Genomic DNA, 23,070 nt, shown 5'->3' with positions numbered 1-23,070 from the left:
AATTATATATTAAACGACAGGTATTAAACGCGCACCATACCTTTTTTATTTCCCAGACGTCTAATACCTGTCGTTTAATATACAATTTTTGACGCTACCTGTTCGATATCGGCATGCGGTGAAACAGGACCTAGCTTTACTTCTAGATCAAGACATTTTGTCGCGAACTTACCTAGTCCATAAAAAGAAGGCAGATGTACTCTATCTGAAGGGAACAACTTTCTTTTAGTCGATCGGTGGCGCCACCTACTGTGAGTGCTGTTACATAAGATTATATTTCTATCGTATTTTCCGTTAGATTGGTAGTAACAAGTATATTGAACTTGTTTTACAACATATATTAAAAAAACAATAACAACGAACTAGAACTTGTAAAAATATGAAATCATTGGTCGATTGTATTTGTTCTTATTTACTTAATATAGCTTTTTAATTCTTCTTTTTTATGCCGTATTTTTTTTTGTTAATAGCCAGAGTAATTAAAACTATGTGCTTTTATTATTTCTGACACATCATTTAGTTTACACAAAATCATAAATAATTTAATAGTTTGAATGATAACTTCATCAAGATATATACTACGGCGAGTGACCATAGATAAATTGGCAAAGGGAATCATTAAAACTATCAATTTATTATGCCGTTTATGTGCAATCATACTTGTATTTAATGAGAAACTCTAACGGTTTATGTTCAAAGGTTTATAATTTTGTGTTCAATGATTTATTTATTTTTCTATTATGTGTCATATAATCTAACATTACCTGTTAATTAGCATATAGGTTTTTTAATTATTTCATCAGCTACGCCCGCGTGATTTGTTCTCACCCTCAATTTTCAAATATTTTTTGCAAATTTTCAAATGTATTTTATCTATGCTTTGGTAAATTTGTACTTATATGACTCAGAGTAGGTTATATTAAACTCGTCGTAAAAGAAATTCCTGTCCCCAAGAGCTGAATTCAACACTATAATAACATTTCCTGGATGGACTGTGGGACAAAGTACACGGGTGGTCTAGATAATGACTTCCGACCACGAGCCGCAAAAGATGCCCCTGCGAAGAAACAGGTTGCTTTCAATTCCACCTCGTAATAAGCCTTGGATGAAAAGGGATTGAATACAACTGTGATTTAAGAACGTTGTACGCGGTTGTAATAAGGAATACTGTTCAGTTCAACTGATTTACAACACGTATAGTGATTTATGAATGATTTGTATTAGAGAAGGGAATATATCAAGACTAGATTAATCCTAAATTGACTCTCTTGTTTGCTTGTTGACCACCATCTTACGAATTAATTAATAAATACATATGTAGACAAATTCTGTATCAATCATCCGAAAGAAACTGGCGCGGCCGGTCACTGTTTCGATATTTTAAAGCTTGACAAATTTTGGCGGGATGACTTTTTTTGTAAAATGAATTTCAGATGGTATGTACGTCCATTAACCAAATTAATAACGGTTGCCTCCGAAATCCAAACCATTATTTTAGTTTTTTCATTACCAAATAAATTATTTTTCTTTATTTCTTTCAAATGCATAGTATACAGAAAATCTAGACTAAAAACTTACAAGTCGGAAATTTGGTTCAGAACACAAAATGAGGAAAATTTATAAAAACACAAATAATAATCTAATCCACTTTAGAACCTGTAAATACACCCTTTGCAATTGCCTTTGCAATGCAAACCTTAATGAAGAAGCAGTCGCCTACGGGTTTGTTCGTATGCAGTTAGGTTCAAACACTAACTGAAGGGTCTTATGGACCCTTTAGGCTAAATTTCACATTCGCGGAATTGTATAGAACATATACCGGAGTTCATCAATCAGGGAATATAATTTAACTCCTGATTTGTAACGTTCCACGGATAAAAATAGATTATGGTCGGTTTAAGTACGTATATTTCTGTAATTTGCTACTAAAAATTGTTCAGATCAAAAATAATAACCCCATAAAAATACCGTCTGTATATAATCTCGTGTGTTGCAATTACATAAAAGTATACATAATTTTAAATTTAGCTGGACCTAATGTCCAGATGTCGCTTTTGACCCAAAGTGAGTTGACGTCAGCCGGGCGACCCGTTGTAAAATTACACCCGAATCTTAAAAAATGTAGGTACAGTTTAATTTTTACGCTGCCCTCGAGCTTTGCTGTCTCATCCCGAACGCGACCAAGAACACGCAAAAATGAGTTTATGTTGAGATATTTACCCATCTCATTGTATTGAAATTAAAATCAATCAAATTCGAAATTTCTATTAAAATTCATACATCTAAATATTTCACATCAAATCTCGCAAATAGTCATTAATTTCTCCAAAGATTCAGATTCTCCAAAGAACACTACAAGCATATCAGAACGACCACTGCTGAGAAGAAATGTTATGAAATGTGTTGTACATTGTACTCGTACTGATCTAAGTAAAAGCTTTGTTTTCCCGAAGATTAGAATAAGGTATTATTTTAATTGACTAAGATTGAATTGCTTCTGATTTCTATTAGTTAGAAATTGCACTTGATTTCAGTCCATTTCATTTCCCATTACATACTTCCAACACAACAATACTAGCATTTCCCATAAACTTAAACATGAGCAGATTCAAAAGATCATAACAACAAATTATAGGTCATTAAAAATGTATCTTATTTGTTATGGTGCTAAGTTTCATTTCGCTTAGTTTCAATTCTATCCAATGATCGTCAGTACGAAACGAAAATCACGAAATATTGAAATGACGTTACCAGTACAGTCAACAACAAAGTCTATCCACATTCATAGTCATAGCAATCTCGTCGCTATTACCAAGGAATAGAGGTCATTGCAGGTTTCGTGTGGTTGACTGTATGTTCACAGTTTAATTTTGTAAATCGTGATATCGTATAATCGTGTACCGTTTATTGAGCAGGCTCTAGATCCATTGTAAACTAATTTATGTTTGATTAGGATTTTCTATTGAATTATGTTCTTATGCTTCTATTACTGCTTAGTTTCTTACCATACTTTTAAATTATTATTCTACTATTATTTCAAATTATGAGAAACAAAGCTCAATTTTTATATTTTATTGCTACGGAATTCTGAACAAACTAAAATTTTGTAAAATACCTATATCTATATGTAAACAAAGTATTAAAATTTTTCGGAACATATTTACATGCCCATTTTGGCATCATTCATCTTGCTTTATAAAAGAGAAAAAAAAACTAACAAATTGCTAATTTTCTTGGAAGGCAATGTTCCTATTACTTCATTAATTTTATTTCCTCCAATAATCTACTAATAAACGATTTATTGGTATCTGAAAAAAATCATATACGAATAAAATCTCAATTTCTTTTTTATTTTATTGAAATTGAAGATATACCTACTCAAAAAAATATTATGAAACGTAACACCATATTGACTATTAAGACCGTATTGCCGAATTGTATAATGTATTTATGTCTGTTTCTTTATACGATTTACTGGTATTTTGAAAGCACAAATGTTTGTAGCTGAAAAAAAAAAAATAGGTTTGTCTGAAGTCGAAATGACATCTAAAGTTAAGTTATCATAGATAAATAAGGAAATAAATAAAAATAGTTAATTTGATATCGAAACATTTATTCACTTTCTTTTAATAATTTAACTTAAACTATACAGAGTTACTTTTAAAACACCAATAGCCTTGCAGGACTACATAGCTAACATCACAAACGACGTTAGTTTAAGGAGTTTCGATAAATTTTGTTGTTTTTATATAAATGTATACGTAATACGTAGTAATAATAGTACCTGTAATAAAATATATAAAATATTTTATTTTTATTTTAATGTCGCCCATATTTATTGTGTTCATGCGAGGCTTGGAGGCGAGGACAATCAAAACTTTTAAAAAAATATATGTATGTTATGTTGAAAAAATGGAAAATGTTTTGTTTATTATTTATTATTCGCGAATGGTTTCGCATGTAACAAAAAAATAAAAAATACTGCATGTTTTTGAATGGAACTTCAATTGACAGCAGCTGTTTAACATAACTACAAAATATTTTAAATTTAACCTACGCGCCGCCGTTTAGATATAATGGCGTATTTTACATTTTTCTGTGCAGGTTAAAGTAAACCTCAATGTAGACAGATGACAGGTTTATGATGTCAGCTTCTAGACCTGCGAAGTTGCTGTTGTTTCACAAGTAACCCTGTATCAAACAAATAAGGAAGACATACCACCGGGCTGCGATTTTACAACGTCAACGGGTGGTTCGCAGAGCGTTTCGACCGCTGCGGCCGCGTTGTCGTTACGATCCGTCAATTATCTTGAGGAAGGAATCATTTCCAAAATTAATAAAATTTACATTACCACAGTACTCAGTTACAGTTCATTAATTGAAAGTCACATAGTGAAACTAATTCCTAAGTCTAAATCTTTGTTACAATTTGAAAAATTGTAATAACAACGTGGCCACAGCGGTCGAAACGCTCTCGAGAACCACCCAAAATGCTTTCCTATGTACATAGTTAGAAACACTAACTAGATTTGTTCAGCATCGGGTTAGATGTTTTAAAATATCGTAAAGTCCATTGTTGATCAAATGCATGTAATATTAGCTATTTGTCCCTATCACTCTTTTTCATATTTTACGTAGACAATACCTAACGTACTAAATTAGTACGTATTTGTATAATTTACATATTTTAGTTGCATGCAGAGGTAAAAGAACTCGGGCATAATTTTTTACCGGGCGCCAATTAGCTATTAAATAGCTGAGGTTCCATATATTATTGGACAAGATTTACCCAAAAGTATGTTATAGAACCACTTTAAAAAACACACGTTTCTTCATTGACACAATATGCATTTAATTGTGTCTTGATAACTTCAATTTTTTTGTTGCATTGATTATTTTTAGTATCACTGGGCATTTATAAACATAATTTTTCCTTTTGATCGTAACATAATAAAAAATCTTAAAAAGTATTTATTGAACCTATTAAATAAAAACTAAAAAAGGAAGACAAACACATGCCTTATTTACATTCAGTTTTGTAAAATAAAGTCAAAAGTTATAACAATAATACCAAAAGTAGTAGAGTCATCATTTTTAAATTATAATTTAAAAGGTACCTTACAATAAAGCTTAACCACAAAACATAACTATCGTATAACAAAAATATTATACAATCGTTAACACAAACAAAACAATGAACAATCTCTGTCTTCGTGACTTGATTGGAAGACTGAATTAAGTATGGCAAGCAAGTAATTAAAATATGAAAAATAATTTAAACTAAAAACGTTTGGAATGATCACTTAAATTAAATATTTACAAATTAACAGAAACAATTATTTGTGATATACTAATTATTTACAACATCTGTATCACACAAGGCCATAAACGCAACTGAAATCTGCTATAGATTATTTTTCGCTAGTAAACAATGGCACTTACATGCTAACTCATAAAAACTAAAGTTTTTGTTCCGACTTTGATCTTAACTCATTATTACAGATATATTTTTTGTACTACACAGGTAATGAGCAAACGAAAGTCTTTGAAATAAGACGTAAAACGTTCAATGCATTGATACATTGGTCACATAGTGTTTGTGGAGATTTTAATTTTCAATCCTTGTCGCCGACGAACCTGTATACTTCGGAAATTTCCGGCATGCAGTATCCATGGTAGGTGCGGATGTCTTCTGTGGTGTAGGTGACTCCTGGGAGGACCCCAGGCTCGGTGTGGTGTCTGGGACAGGAGTGGTCTCTGGGACACTGGCATATGGTGTTGGCGTTTACTTCGTCTATTTGTTCGTGTCTCCTGCGCGCGCTGAACAACTTACAAGGCTCTTTGCGCGAGCAACGAAGTCTCTGTAATGAGATAAATACAAACAATGATTATTAAGAATTACGAAGAAATGGATTGTTTGAGAAATGGATTGGGTGAATTTGAGATATCTATCGATTATGCATGCACCCATCAAAAACTGCTTTACTCGGTAATAGCATAGTATGTATGGCACCGAAAATTTACAACAAAATTCCAAATCAATATAAAAGCTTAAATTTAAATCTATTTAAAAAGCACCTCAAGTCTTTATTAACTGATAAATGTTATTATACTTTAAATGATTTCTTTAATGATAGACTCGGATAGAATTTAGGGCTAGTATAAGTACATTATAATTCTTTTTTTGTTTTGGATTTGTAGTGGATAGCATGCTCCTCTTTATTTATTTATATTTGCATACCTATATTCGGTAAAACGTGTAGGTCTAATTCATTTTGACGATTTGTACTCATGTTTTTGGCAAATAAATGTTTTCTTTCTTTCTTTTTTATGGGCGCCGCCAATTTAATTAATTACCAAGAAATGAACTGTGTCTAAAATGCTTACCAACAAAATATTTTATGTTACCACCAATAATCTTGTAATTAGGGTAATATTTGTAAGCACAATATTACCCTTTAATTTAGAAAAAAATATCCGTCAAACTCAAAACAAAACTCAAAATTATTTTCAGTAAACTTGAAAAGATAAATTTAGCGACTACAGCGTCCTCTAGATGACACACTTCCAACTAAAGGCAACATAGAAAGATTGACTTACGCTTTGCGGCGAGCACGCGAACTGATACTGGTTCCCTTGTTCGCCACTAGGTGTCGTGTACGGCAGTTTCTTCAGTAGATACGTCACAGAATTTTTCGGACAATGACAATTGACGATCTGCTGCGTGGCATTGCTGTCGGAGAAGGAGAAGATGGTCCAGGCGGCGTCTTTGAAATAACGACATTTGGGTAACCGCTTCACCGGCTCGCAGGTCTTGTATAGCGTCGTTTTGTCTGATAACGTGTGGTTGTCGTCGGCTGATAGATCGCTGCAATGAGAAGGGTGCTATTTTAGTACAAATATATGTATTTGTACACTGCTGTCAAAACTTCCTACATAAAATGATTTTTAATTGTTTGTAGAAAGAAACATATTATTTATTACCAAATATTATAAAAGCTACACACAGCACTTACTGTTGCCCAACACATGCTATGAGCCAAGAAAACATAACTATTTACAAGACAAAACAAAACACATACACTAATAAAACTATTTAACCTATTATAAAAAATGTCAACATTGTATAGTTTGAAAAGCGCTCGTAGCGAAGATTTTGTTTTCGCTATAGTGGACGCGCCTCACGACTACTTTTAAAAAGTGTTAAATTAGCATGAAACTACCTATATTTTGAAACCATATGTTATTTGATACGACGTGTTACATCGTATGTATATGTAAAGGTGTTTTGTAACGCTATGTATATATATTTCTTAGTATATTTTGCCATATTACCTGGAGCAAGGCCTGTGTCCCAAACACCGGCATTTCCTCTCAATCCAAGGCTGGGCCGTGTCGTACAGGTCAACTTTGCTGCACACCTGTCGAGGCCGACAGTCGGGTAAATCCTCCTCAGAAACCTGCAAAAAAACGGAGTTATGTTATTTCATTTTGTGTCGGACTGAATCTAATTAACGTGGTGGTAAGTGGTGTTCATGGAAAGTTATACGCGACCAATTCGCTACACTTCACAGGCAAAACAATTTTAATTTTTTTTATGGGTAATTTATTAACTTATATTTATTTATATGTAATATTTTAATAATGTAAATCATATGTTTGTCTCTCAAATAAATAATTTAAAAAATTAAATAACATAAAACAGATTTTGTTGAACAAGACGTGTGAAAGCAGTTTTCGCTGTTTTGTTTATGATTACATAAAAGTTTTTCCGTTTTATTTGATATTTCACAAACTAGTGTGTCACAAATGATCTAATAAAAAAGAAACAGCAGTTACATGTTGTTAGTATCGTGCATAAATATTGTGTAATCAACATGCCGCGTCACGTTCAATAAGTGTCAATAATAAATATGTAAGAGTACTATTAATTCCTTATTCATATGGCATATAGCCAACATCACGACTTCCTCGCAAATTGTCATTGGAATGTCGCGTACTAGTCCTTACATATTATAAACAGAAGTTCCCTTGTCGCGCCTGTCTGTATGACTGTGTAAATGTGATATACTCAAAGACTACCGGACGGATTATTTGTACGATTTAAAATGCTATTATTGTGTTTATCAGCTGTTAAGACTATGTGTCACCCAGTCGCCTTCGACAACCACGGGAGGACACTAAGCGGTCAATCCCAATCTAAGCTGAAACCACACGACACCAAGCTTAATCTGCCACCGACTCTATAAACTAAAGTCCTTAAACTACTAACTACCAACCCAGAGTCGAGGCAAACAATTATAAATTCAAAAATACGGTATTCACCAACGGCCAAACAAATTACAATTCAATTCGCATCTGCAAATCGCAAAGCACAATCGCAAGGCAACGAATAATCTAAATGTGAAAAATCAATCATAATACAATAGTCCGACCGTGGGAACCAGCGGAGGTGTCCCTCTACACCTGTCATACTGATCATTACGAAAAGATTTTAATCATTCATTCACAATACACATGTGATCTTTTTTCAAATGTTTTTTTCCTCATAAAGGACCATAGCACTTCCGCCCGGAAGCCAAGGAACCTGTATTGTGAAAAAAAAAATAGGGCTACTACAAAATACAGTTGGTTCGAGTTTCGCACCGTTAATACATAATTTACTATTTAACTTTAATGGCGTCGATTTCCTTCGGAAGTGGCCCTACTTTGCCGATCTACGTTCAACGACAGTTTGACAGTTCACCATGAGATTTTTAATGGTAATTGGTTATTAGCTGTTTGTCGGTTGTTTCGTGTGACTGTGTGTTCAATGTCAATTCGTTGAAATCACATTTAATTAATGAGTACATTAGGTGTCGTATTTTTAATAACTAATACATAAATTGGATGACATTATCAGTATTACTCATTATGTTTACATAATTCTGAACATATTGTGAAGAGGAAATTATATTAGTACTTAGTAGCACCTTTTTCATAAGGAATAGAGAGATATATAATATTCTTTTTTGTGTTTAAATCCCAAGATTGAATATTGCTAGAAATTAATTCACATTTTAGCGTGACCTTATACTTTTACGTGCCAACCCTGCCATCAATAAAGTGTAAAAAAAAACACGTGTTTTTTCGTTGTTCCGGATACACTTCCCGTTTCTTGTGCATTGCGATAGATTTCGCGGAAACCATCTCAAACCGGACGTAGCCCTTTGTGTATCACACAAAAAGGCAAAAACACAATGTATGGGTTGTTGACTTACGTCCAAACGACGCGCCACGCCTTGAATGCTAATAGTAATACAACCCGTAAGAAAATTCGTAGTAGAATATCTAATAAAGCGGACAAACACGCGGCTGTAAATAGATACATTGTTGATATTGACAACCGGAGCATCAATCTTTACATTTGATTGTGATTCCGGTAGTGTTGTTATGTAGGCAGACTCAGAAACTGCGAAACGATGGAACGATTAAACTTTAATAAATTTAAAAATAAATGAATTCGATCGTCTTCCTCGATTCTAAAATATCCACAATAACTGTGTTATTATATCTAAAAGCTAAAACAATGAATCGACTGAAAACAGTGATTACCTTAAATTAGCATGTCCTTAAAGCCAGTGCCACATTTCCAGCCGACTGGCCATTTGTAATGCCCGAGGGCGCATAGGATGTTGCGTCAAGATTTTTTAGAGGCAACTTTTGAGCCAGGAGCGACAGTTTTTAAGAATTAGCAAACAGAAACCTTGCTAAAATCAACTCTACCGTTTAACAAATAAAGTTTGTTTTCAAATGCAGCGATGAGATGGGAGATCTGTGGTTAAAGGGGGTGGGAGGGGAGAGGAGAGCGTCCGGTCGGCTGGACAGGTGGCTGCGCGCACGCCGCGCCCACTCCAATGAAAATAATTTGTCCGAGGGGCGACCTTCCACAACCTTCTTCGTCTATATCTGTCAGATTTGTTGCTGCCCTTCTCGATTTAAATTTGGAAAAAATATATAGTTTTTTAATACGGCATGAATTTGTTACTATATTTTAAATTGTGTTGAGATTCTTTTCTATTTTGAATGTAGTTTGTAGTTTCAATTTAATTGTATATATAGACATTTTGTTTTATCATTTAAATATTCGGAGAAATAAACCCATAATAATGTTCTTACAATTTTACAATCAATGAAAATCAATATATGTAAGTAACACATCGCGTGTTACTTACATATTTATTGACCAAGCAAGCTCATCCGGCCATCTGGTCGATTCATTCTACGCCTACCTACAGACTCTGTATCCTAAATTATCCTAATCCTATTACTTATTATAAATCCGAAAGAAAGTTTGTTTGTTACCTCTCCACTTCACGGTTTATTTACTCAACGAATGAACGAAATTCTTGAAATGTTGTTTATATTATATATAATATAAAATTAGTTCTCACAAATTTAGAAAAGAGGAAGGTGGTCGCGTGTTCGTCGTCTACTATAGATTTTCTGATGAGTTTTCACCATGAAAACTAAAAATTACTGATTCGCTAATCGTCTAAAAACTGATTTACTATTTATAACTAGCGATCCGGTCCGGCTTCGCTCGGGTAAAAGTAACAAAAAATTATACACCTAAACCTTCCTCAGGTATCACACTATCTATTGAGGAAAACCACTTAAAAATCCGAGTTGTAGTATTCGAGTTTATCGCGAACTGACAGACAGACGCGGCAGAGGACTTTGTTTTATAATATGTAATGCTAAAAATGTAAGGAAAGATATATAATTATCATCAGCTAGTATTAATGTTCCCACTGCTGGGGTAACCTTTAAGAATATGTGTAGGTATGGTATTGATGTATAGAGTTTGTTACTGTTATAATGTTAGCACTACTGTAGCTTTTATTCATTTACTATCTTCTTCTTGCATTTCGATTGCACAATCAAACGCTGCATTGGTTAAATCTTTTCTTACCAGAATTGAGTGCAATATTTTCTTAATTAAAATAGCTAAATAAATAAATAAATAAATTAGGACAAATCACACAGATTGAGCTAGCCCCAAAGTAAGTTCGAGACTTGTGTTATGGGATACTAACTACAACGATACTATATTTTATAACAAATACATATATAGATAAACATCCAAGACCCGGGCCAATCAGAAAAAGATCATTTTCCATCATGACCCGACCGGGAATCGAACCCGGAAACTCTCGGTTCAGTGGCAAGAACCTTACCACTGCGCCACCGAGGTCGTCAATCTTCGAGCTCTTTGTAATTTAACAATTATTTTCCGATCATCGCTTTATATTTTCTAATGAGTGTAATGGTGATGTGTTAAGTCGCATACAATTAACAAGTAACTCTTAATGTGCGCGATTACCATCAGAATGAGTCCACTCGACACCTTCGTCTATTGTGTGTTTATCAAGTGTATCTCTGTCTGTCTACACGTATAACTTTGTGGTTTTTACAAGAAAACTTTGTTATATAGTCATTAGGCAATCGAATAATTAATGATATTTTTTGAAAGAAAATATATATGAGGAACCAACGGGGGGCGTTTTGAGGAAAATATTTTTATCGATAAACGGTTCTTATACAGAGTTACACTATGTATCTCAAACTATATTGTGCTAAATCCGCTTACTAATGGCACATAATTTTATTCGGTGTGTAAGTACGCGTAAAAAAAACATTGTAAATATTAACTTTATGATTATTAGGTTTGTTTACTAAAAATCGTGTAAATAATTCATGTGTGTACGAGAGTTTGTGTACTCGTATCTATGTTGTTCTTTAAATAGTATCACGTCCAAATTCATGTAGGTGTTATAAAATTAATCACATCACTTCCTAGTACAAACCTACGGACAATAATAATTTAAAGCTATAATGTGACTTGAGTGTACATTGGGAATGCAGACTTTGGTAGCAATCGAAAAGTTATTTTCAATTTTTTCGATACCGTATTGCATGGTGAAATTATATCACTAAATCGTAGAAATTGTAATTAATTTTATGTCATACTCTTCTTCTGGACTTTCTATAAATTATAAACAAATTAGAAAGATTGTCCGTTTCTAATAACAAATATCTACTTAGTGTTTGTTATAAGTACATACATGAACGTAATAAACTAAAAGAGAAGAAAACGTATAAACCCGTACCATACATTAAAAAATGTGCACAAAATAAACTTTCAAAAATAATACATTATATTGATAATTTTAATTTTCTTTTAATCAATCTAATTCTAAGATATTTTTCTTTTCTTTTGTCACTGGCCACTTTACTCGCTCAATCTGCTCTATTTGAATCAAATCGACGCGCGCGCAGTGCATTCTACATTCAAACTTCCGGCGCGTTGAAGTCTTTTCAAGCATCGTGTTGGGCTGTAAGTACTTACATGGCAACGTATTACAACCATTTGAAAACAACCCACGATTGTTATTATTTAAGCTGGAACATTGGTGGTACCTTTTGTTTTCAGTTACACGTAGGCGCTGCATTAGTTTTCTAATTGTTACATGTTCTGTATAATAACAGTTATCGTGCCTAACGCCAGTCATGAGATTTGGCCGCAAATATACATACGATTTGGAAAATATCGAAATCTGTATAACTCCGTAACGCCGTTAATTCTGAATAAATAATAATGTAATAAAAATATTGTATATATTTCTCAGAGCATTTCAATTTCGGCGGCGGCGGTCAAAAGGTTTTATAAATTTAAAAAAATAATTATATTTAAAAAATACAAATTAATATTTTAAAGTAACTCAGGTAATTCTTAGACTATTTTTGAACGAAAGAACCCGGATGTGCTACAAACGTGTAATAACCGATTACAAACCATAATTTGTTTTCGGCCTACCTATATTTTTATACAGCATCAAGGAAAAAAAAGAAAAAACCCACCTTCATCCGCTAATTACAGCCGTTATAAATAACACACAGCCTCCTTACAATTACGCGGATTAGTAATTTGTTCTCGGCTACCTGTGTTCCCGGGAATCGAACTCGGTGTCACGGAACACCGAGAGTCCAGAAACATGCACAAAAAAAAATGCTAAAAATATATACATATTAAATAACTGAAGAAAAATTAAACTATACTGTGACGAAATAGTATTACTGAGTCAGAGTATTCAATCCAATGCGCCAAATCCAATCCAATGCGCCACACGTGGCAAAGTGCTCAGAAAATTGGCAGCGTTCTAGAAGTTCCTAAGTTCAGAGCACATTTATCACTTTTAAGACTTTCCTCCTGAGACAATGTGTTGTGTGGTGGTGGTCATTATACAATATACTCATGAAAATTCTAAGTGACCTAGCCCAAGAAATGTAATTTAAGATACACTGTCATTATAGTGTGTGTGTATGTTCGCACCGTATTTTTTCCATAGGTTTTATCAACCAATTGGGTGAAAAGATTTTTTCTTTTTTTAGTCCACTCACAAAAACATGTCGGGCTGGGCCGGTAATTCTTTTTATTTCGCGACCATATTATTGAAATACGATGCGTTTACCTTAAATGAAGAAAATCTAAAGCTTTACCTCTGTGCGCTCTATGCTCTGTGCCAGCCCAGCATCCGGCGAAACGTCCGTCGCCCGCGGCTCTGGCCACCGAATTTAATAATTGCTTTGAAAATAATAAATTGGTGCTTAACATACGAGAACATTAGTTTTAAAATTAAAAACTGTTTTATTTCAAAAATAAGCTCCTTTAAAAAATGAAACACAAGCGGAGGCTGTTACGACAAGGGGCAATCGAAACTGTATAGTGTTTTGATTTTGAACGGAAGAGACTACTCAAATAAATTGAAGGAATGAATTTTGGTTAACTTTAACAGAACACATTAAAATTAATAAGGTATAAGTTTTGACATCAGCCTATAGCATGCTCGAGTCTTTTTTACACAATTGGTTCAGGACTTCAAAAATAAAAATAGATTTGGTCTAAAAAGCGTGTAAGCATGGCGAGCCACGCGTCAAGCGCTACAGGAAAAAACTTTAAAGTTTTTGTCGTCAACGCCCAAGACCTTTTTGTTCTTAACCCTCTGCGCTCAGATTAAGGATTCATTCAATAAAATCAATAAAAAAGCGGCAAGCTACACTGCGCCGTGGACCGTGGAAAAAGTGGCGCGCGCACATTCATGAAAAGCTATCATAAAAAAATATTTGGTTTTGTTGATGGTGGTGTTATAACGTAAAGGGAGTTGATGCAGATTTACACCTAGTAACTAGTCGCTGAAATTGGAGTCAGAATTTCTCAAAAGTTATATATATACAAACTCATATAAAACAATAAAAAAATATTTCCTCTTCTTTATTTGGAAATGTGTGGAAATTGTTTAATTTTTTATTAAACCTACATCTACGGTAAAAAGCCTTCTTAATCAAACCTGTGCCTGTACAACCTAAGCTTAACCTTAAGTTGTACGAATCTCACCTAATTTCATAAACGTTAATGACAATCCAAACACTTGCCGAGATTGCTCAATACCGAAAAAGAAGAGAAAAAACATAATAAGCAACAACAGCGACCGAACAGAAGAATCTAAGTTGCACCTGCGTTACGCGACAAAAAACAAATACTCCTTTTTATGGATCCATCGTTTTAAGTAAACATCGATCAACGACAACTATGTGCTAGTTTTGTTTGTAGGATTCCGTACGGAAAAAAGAACCGCATAAAAAAGAATCCTTATATCTCTGATGTCTAAAACCCTAGTGGATTTATTTCTCAAGTTTATATTTAATCTATTACTCGGTTGCACACTACATGATATTATAGAATATATTACCTTTACTAACCCGATTTGTCACATTTTATTATATAAAAGTCTCGGGACCTAATTAAATATTCTTATAAGAAGCAAACTTATGCCGCATCTTAGTTTACGAAGATGAGTACAACCGCAGACTTCCCTTCAATTACCCGCGTGATGATTTATGTATTTGTGACAAAAAGGATAGAATAGTTCTAAGTTTTGACATATTTTAAAATAAATATTAAACGATGCAACGTAACATCGTAATGTTACCTTTCCTTTTGTTCACCTTCATGTTACGCATGAACCTCTTCGCCTCGGTATTATCGACGAATTACAAATAAATTTGGGTAATGTAATATGCTATTAACTGTACAGTATACACATCCAGGTAAGACACAATATGGTAGGCGATACGGAAATCTTAGTTTTAATAAACGAAGTCCATAATTGGATGTGTTGACATAACACGTGCGCTTTTCCTGGATACAGTGCAAGTCTGATACGAAACATTAATTTTCACTTGCTAACTTAACAGCAGTTGTTTATCAGCTTGATCATATTTATCAGTAGTTTTTTGTTACGTAATATGTTCGTGTCATTTAACTCTTGTGTTGGCCATTAGCATGAGAACAAAATTAGCATTTTGCATGGCAATGCATACGGTTATAACAATACGAATAGCTACAAATTTAAACGTTTTTGTGCCCTGTAATAAAGTAGCTTCTTAAAAATATAGTTTACTATGGATAAAATCTGACACCAGTGTTTTAAGACACATTTGGAAAAATAAGTATATGCTTTTAAACATTTTGTTATCAAACAAATTAGTCTTATTACATGGCTGCTCCTTGCTGTGTCCTATAGAGCCTTCGCCGATTGGTGTGACACATTGCTATCCCAAACATTAAGCATGCGAAACGTAGCTACATCCTACGCAGCTGTGGAACCGTGACCTAATACTGTCGTTGGCACATCTTTTAAAGCACTTATCTTAAATAGAAACTTAGACACTCGAGAAACTGGGGGCCAGCATCCGTCTTGGGCCACGTGTGTCTTCAATGGAGTGTCCCGGATGCTCTCACGTACAATAGGGATAGTATGTGCTTTCATTATTATAGCGAGATATCTGAATACGCGTTCGGATAGAAATATCCTGAAATTATCAGTCCTTAGCATGTCGACTTGGCATAATTTTCGAGGACTAATACTACGCTTTTGAGCGTGGATACAGCATTATTATTATCGCTCCTTACTAGTACATACTATATCGAAAGATATCATTTTCTTCAAATTTTTTTCATTTTTTTAGTCTGTTCATCTCTTTCTTTTTAAATATCAAATTGTTTACATGTTTCCATGAATCAAACAATGCGTATAATACTGTGATCTAGAATTCTAGACAAATTCTGAAATAGTGAGTTTTTAAGACTACACAATTATATCCATAAATCTTTTACATAATATTTGGTGAAGCAAATGCAACCTATGTATTTATCTTTTCATCAATTTAAACAATCATTTCGGCGGCGATATGTAGTATAGTGTCTATTTATTTTATTTTATGACTTAAATACGTTTTTATGTACATACAGTACAATCAACAGCTCATAATTCTACCAAAAATCATTGCAATTTCGACTCTGTACCGGTGACACAGAATTCAATGCAAAGCAACTTTACATGTTGACTGCTCACTTCAATCTGGTCGGTTTTGATTCCCATTGGTTTGATCAACGGCACAATTACAGTAGCCGTTGAGGGAAGCAAATTGTTGTTTATAGCGTTTCGACTTAATAAACAAGATATCATTGTCGGCGTACCAGATTTGTAATACGTTTATTTTTGACTTGTGATTGCAAAAACAATGTAAATGTGCTCTTAAAGCTAATTTCCACACTGAAACATTATAGTTATCACGTATTGTTCGATTTAATTATCGATAATGCATGTAACTAAACGTAATTAATTTTTAAGAAATGGCAACATTTTTTCTCTCTCACTCTCTGCGAATTTATAAATAAAAGTTACTTCTTATGCTGTTTTTTTTAAGTTACTACTTATAAACCCTTGCATTTACGAATCTTTTAACTTTGATATCGAAAACCACTTTATATATGACATGTTTCATCAATGACTCCTTCTCATGTTACTCCCTCTATTGTACTTGTACCTGTACTTCTTTTTCCACTCGTTTGGCTGGTAGAACTAGTATTTACAAAAAATCTGCCTTTGTGCTCATTTGTGTATTTTTTACGTTAACAACACGTTAACAACTTGTATCTGTAGATCAGTAAAGTTTATCTATTTACTAGCTATTGTCCAAAGCTCCGCCAGGTTGCCTATATTTTACCCCAAGTCATTAACTATATATATTTTAAATTACATCAAAATCCACCCAGCCTTTTAGCCGTGAAAGCCTGACAAACTTTCGCATTTATATTATTGGTATTGGAATACCTCTGTTATAACTATGACAATATAGATTCCTACTCTTTTTTTAAATATTATTCTACAATTTTTTTCTTTATAAAAATCAGTTTTATGTGTTGTTTTCTGTTGTGGTACCGGGATGTATGGTCACAAGATCGTCGGACGTAACGGGAGCCACGATACCGGAGAACAATGTCGTTGCGCACGCGCAGCGGATGCATGCATTGCCACTTTAAAATGTACTGTTGATTGGAAATACACGTTCTCAAGGGGTTGTAACCTCTTGCTGTAGCATACTTCTGATTTAGTGAAGGACATTTTTAGGTTCGTGGATCTAAAGTTTAAATCAACATTGTACTTGACATTGTAAATGTGAAATTAGATGTATTTTATGTTTTATCTATTTGGTTTGTAAGTAGTTTTGTGTAATAATAACCAATCACTACACAGTATAAAACAAAGTTTCTACCCGCTGTCTGTCTTACCCGCTGTGTTAGATCTTTAAAACTGACGGATTTTGATGCGAGTTTCTTTAATAGGAAGTAATTTTTTGTCTGGTAGTTTTTTAAATAAATTATACACCTAAATCGAGAAAGGTGTATAATTTATTTTACCCGATCGAATCCAAGACAAGCTAGTACAATAATAAAATTATCAAAAATTGAAATATCGCAAGTCCAAAAATGCTGCTTAGCAAGAATTTGACACAAATTTGACCTACAGCGTCGGAAATAGCATCGTCATAGTGGCGCCGATGTAATAGTAATAGAGATCGATCGAATTCAGCTTTATTGTGTGCTAATGATCGGATTTGCGATAAACAAACATGCATGTGAGAAAGGCTGTTAGCAAGTCATTGCTTGTATGTGGATCGGGAATGTGGAGAAGGCTTTTCCTTTTCATGTTAAGATAATAAAGAAACGTACCTTGCAAATGATCGATGACAGTATGGCAGACATTTAGGTATTAAGAGGTAAAAACAGAAAATAAATTAAAATAAAACTATGCCTCTCTGCTTGCTCAGTAGTATAAAAAAAGTTGAAGCTTTTCTGAGCGATTTATCAACCTATGTATCAACTTGATTGAAAATAAGTACGATTAAGATAACATACATTATAAAAAGTAAAACTGTACTAAAACTGAAAAATCTCACGCTAATCCGCTCGGAACATACCGAGGCGACTTAAAGACTAGTAGTGTTATTGATATAATTGTGCGTGTCAAAACAAATTCAGGTCAATATAAATGATACTGGATACATTTGTGTTTATAACGCATCGCGTTGCACTTAGTGATCTCACAAGGAATATTGAAAACTATAATTTTCAAGTACATTCAAATTTATTTGCGTTAAACATGGGTGTACGATAAAATTGATGTTAATAGAACTAACGCTTAATTGTTTCACCCTCTATGAGTATGTGTACTCGTATAAACAAAATGGAGCTGCAAAAAAGTAACATAAATCCACAATTCCATAGTTTTTGAAGTTGATATACATATTACTTTGATTTGCAAAATAATACTTTGATTATGTATCAATAGTGTGTCCTGTACAATAACGAGGGGGATTTGGTCTCACAAAGTTTCTCTTTCTTCCCCTTAGCAACACTAATAAGAAAACAACTATTTGGCGACGCTTAAAGACAATTGCAGCTTGCAACACTCGAGGTCAAATTGTATCGCCATTATTCTATTTGGCAGCTTCAGATTGACATTTCCGCATAAAATTTGAGAGGTATGATTGTGTACTGAAGTTGATTTATAACTGGACAAAAAGGTCAAAGCCAAACAGTGCTTTTTGTTGCGTCTACAAGTTAACGATCCCTTTGGGAACAGCACTTTTTGGAACAAAGAAAGGTACCCTTTCCTACCCTTTACCCTATGGTATATAGGGTAAAGGGTAGGAAAGGGTACCTTTCTTTACGACAATGTGAACGAAAAATGATATCAAGGTCTTCATAATTAAGCTAGTAAACGATTCTATTGTTATCGAATTCAATTTCGCTATCATACGACTTGTTAGGATAGGTTGCTCAGATGTTTAAAGTTATAATTATCACTTGTTGGAAAGAACACAAATTATGACTCCTTTCATAGAGCATTCATACAAGATCAAAGTAATGGCCGCCAAGAGGTGTGTCGTCGGCCACATCAGTGGAGCAGCACCCTCGCTTTGTCATTCAAATGTCCTAAACATTAGCTCCGCTCAGACAGCCCGCTGCGTTACACTACACTTGATTATTGCCAAAAACGCCGCTCTTACACAATTGAAAGTCCTTTCAAATACTCTTCTCCACTGCTCGTTTCATCGAGTATTAACAAACATAAAAAACTTAATACATTTATTTCGAGATTTAACTTTAGACGAGATAACTTTAAATTCCTCAAAAGAAGGTTACCGTTACGAATGGGCTTAAATGCAGTGACATAAAAAAGCTTTTTTTTAACCAAATAGCACACACGGGCCGGGACCCAAGTCGGCCGTAAGTCATCGAAGCTGTCAAGATAAAAATGAGTGAATGAACACCTGCCGCCACCGGTGTTACGCGCGCCCACGCTCCCGCGCATATCTGTCGATTCCAATTTTAAAACACCACTACCAATCCGTACAATTTGTATTGTTATTCCAACAGTATACGGCTCAGTTTTAAATAAGGAATATTATTTTCTTAAATTCAATTTTGGATGATCGCTGTAAACCTAGCTTATTGTTATTATCTTTTTGAATCCACTTCGGAATTAGGCTTAATAATGATTATTGTTGTTTTTAAAATATGACGAACAAGTATTGACATCCGGAATCTTTACTTTTTTATTATTAGAGACGTAAAATCAATTAAAGATCAAGAATTCATCCGAACTGTAGGGGGTGTTATAATTACTAAGATTTCGGTTTAAATTTTGGCTTCCGCTGTTCTTGCGCTGTGTTTCGCGGAATATTAGTCACTCGGAATGTGAGCAATAAAGGCGGGTTTTTGAACTGGAATCGACTAATTATAGTTGGGCGTGACCCTAGCGTGAAGCCATTAAATAGATGAAGATTCGCCGCTATGATGCGTCATGCTATACGCGGATACGACGTGATCGGAACATAGTAAACGGGCAAACATAGTAACGGAAAATAGGATCACAACAAGAAAGACGATCAGCCATTAGAAGACAGACAATATTTACTTACTTATCCATTTTTTAATTCTTTAATTGTTCCCTAAGAGTCTTAGTAATAAACCCGATTTGGTGAATTTTATTGCTAAACAATCAACTCATAATGAACCTGTCGACATAAAATAATGATTTGAATCGTTTATAAGTTATTTAATCTGACCAAATTTCAGTTCTGCTAGTTAGTTTGGCGTTATGGCGACTTCACACTTATACTTATTGTAAAGAGGAAAAATCTGTATTATTGTTTGTAACGAATAAATTCTGAAGGAGTAGTCCTTCAGGAATGACATTAGTTACGATATACGTAAAAAAACGCAGGCGAAGTCGCAAGCGGCCGATATTCCTCAATAAACCTAGATATTATTCATATTAAATATGTAAATATAATGGCAGAGGTACGTGCACTCTTCTATTAACCTTTTACAGCTGAATGGAACCGTTCACTGCCATTTATTTGACGATAGTCAAGGCTCGTTAATTGAATATATGCAATGTTAATAATAATTGTTACAATCAATTGTTTATATTTATGAATCTATAGCCGCATCATGTTTGATTTCGTGTCATTAACTATATTACAAATTTCATCAAAATCGGCCTAGTGGTTTATCCACGTGAAAGCGTGACAATCAGAGACACTTTCGGCTTCATAATATTAGTATGAATACTGGCCGTGGGTTAGCTCCACAGATTCGTAGAATTTTCGAGATAAAATTTACTTTCCCGTCTACCCGTATGAAACCATCAAAGTGGCGTGTGATTCCGCCTTAGAATAAAAGCACTGATTTTCCTCCCGTGGATGTCGAACAACTTACGGATACTTGGCAACTGGAAGGTAGCAATAGCATTACCAAGTAGAGTTGACGTCAGTCTGGAGGCCGGTTCTAATATCACAATATTTTTTTACTCTGACACTAAGTTTCACTAAGTGCGTCACAACCCCGATTGCAGTCGAGGATGCTTGCGAGAAAACATCAAAATCGGTTCAGTGGATTTTCCTTTCATTCCTTCCACTAGAATCATACACGTGGATCCTAGGATTTCCTTTGCCGTCACATCTCCACTAACTGACATCCTAACTTCAGCATTTATTATTAGTCGAAAGTAGAAGTTTCCTATCATTTTCATTTAAGCTGACGAGATGGTCAAGCAGGCTAAAATGTAGCAATTTTAGCCTTGTTTATTTACAACCACTGCCTGAAATTCCTATCTTTTAAAGCTGTTGTCACAGAATAGCTTTACAATTTCTTCCTATTGGTATTTTACAGGGATTTAGGCAATTCATAATTTTGAATGCAATTCATGCTTCTCGTATCTATTTTGTTTGTATCGAATATCCGTTATATAGTTTTTAAATAAATTAATTTTATTGGAATATATTACATTTATATTTTTTTATGACAATTATAGTGGAGTCCAACTCAAAACATCGGTCTATTGGCTGAGGAGATTAGAGATTCTGAACGCGGGAGTTTTTTTTTACTTATTTTCACTGGTTTTTCAAATGCTTATTGTGGGCTATTGCGTATCGTCTATGTATGTCGATTTGTTTGCGTGTGTTGTTTCAAAACATAATTAGGACTAAGTATTGATAATCTTTAAATTTTTCTGTGTAACTTGTATTTCGTTATAGCGAATGGGCGATGTTCGTACAATCAACAGAAAATAAACAAAAATGTTTAGTGGTTGTAAGTACTGATATAAAAACCAAAGTTTTCACCAATTTGGTCTATGCCGAAATGTTAACATACAAGTTCCCACACGTCTTAACATAACTTCTCCTGGTTTCCCGCCGCTTTCGAAATGCCTAATTTCAACCAAATATTTTAATTTTAAAATTAAATTTGTTAGGCATTTATTTGCTAACAAACCTTCCTATATTCCTAACACTAATAGTGTACCACAAAACATAAAAAAAGTCTCATAACTTAGATCAATATCGAATAGGTACATGATGAATATTAATCCAAAGGAATACGTCAGAAATCTTCGTACTCGAAACTTCACTCAAGTATATCTGCAAAAAAAATCAACTTACCCCAATTTGGTATAGAATTCTGAGTCCACTCTTAGCCGGCAGAGCGGTTCTCCTATGGGGCATGAGGAGTAATTTATCCGGTCTCCTGATGTGGATTTCTCCCGAAGGTCTGAAGGCTTCTAGTGGCGTCCTGATCACGGCCCGGACGGCTGTCGTCATTATCACCCAGGAAACGAGCAATGGGGCAAACACTTGCATGGTTGGACACTGCACTGGCTGCGATTAGTCGCGAGCGATTGTCGAGTCGCGTGTCGCGTCGGCAGTCCAAGTCGCACTGGCAACGGTCGCGCCAAGGCAGGTACGAGCTTGCCTACGCGTTTGGTATAACCACCTCCGACCGCGACTGAATGATCTTGGTACTTGGAGGCTTTTTGGGAACGTGCGCGCGAGCTTTTTCAGTCATTTTGTAGTTTCAATATTTGGGGTCACGTTTAAAAAATCTCTTTGAGCTTTTAATTCGTTATTAAAAGATTAATTCCTTGATAATCATTGATAATAAGATTCGTTTTTTTAACAAAGAATGCAAGAGATTCGCTTTTCACTTCAAATACATACATCGCAAAACATTAATGTTTCAGTTTTATGTGTATGTCATTTAATGATTTATAAATGAAATTAATTTAGACGAAATATTAAACTTCGAAAAGATATAATAAAGAAAGCGTCAATCGG

General features: G+C 34.2%; 2 protein-coding genes across 2 annotated transcripts in view; one reads left to right on the top strand and one right to left on the bottom strand.

The window, feature by feature from the left end:
- The window catches only part of LOC128676057 (uncharacterized protein), a 118,183-nt gene that overhangs the window by 79,655 nt on the left and 15,458 nt on the right, over positions 1–23,070 (top strand). The gene's annotated exons all lie outside the window — the stretch shown is intronic.
- On the bottom strand, positions 3,608–22,686 carry aos (argos). The gene is made up of 4 exons (XM_053755998.2): positions 22,399–22,686; positions 7,336–7,460; positions 6,601–6,868; positions 3,608–5,861 (listed from the first exon to the last, which is right to left on the bottom strand). The coding sequence occupies exons 1-4, from the start codon at positions 22,594–22,596 to the stop codon at positions 5,616–5,618; spliced, it is 837 nt and encodes a 278-aa protein (XP_053611973.1). The 5' UTR covers positions 22,597–22,686; the 3' UTR covers positions 3,608–5,615.

Source organism: Plodia interpunctella, chromosome 15 (genome assembly GCF_027563975.2).
Source record: "Plodia interpunctella isolate USDA-ARS_2022_Savannah chromosome 15, ilPloInte3.2, whole genome shotgun sequence".
In the NCBI taxonomy this organism is placed as follows: Eukaryota; Metazoa; Arthropoda; class Insecta; order Lepidoptera; family Pyralidae; genus Plodia; species Plodia interpunctella.
The sequence above is the reverse complement of the archived record's forward strand: the minus strand, read 5'-3'. Positions and strand labels throughout refer to the sequence as shown.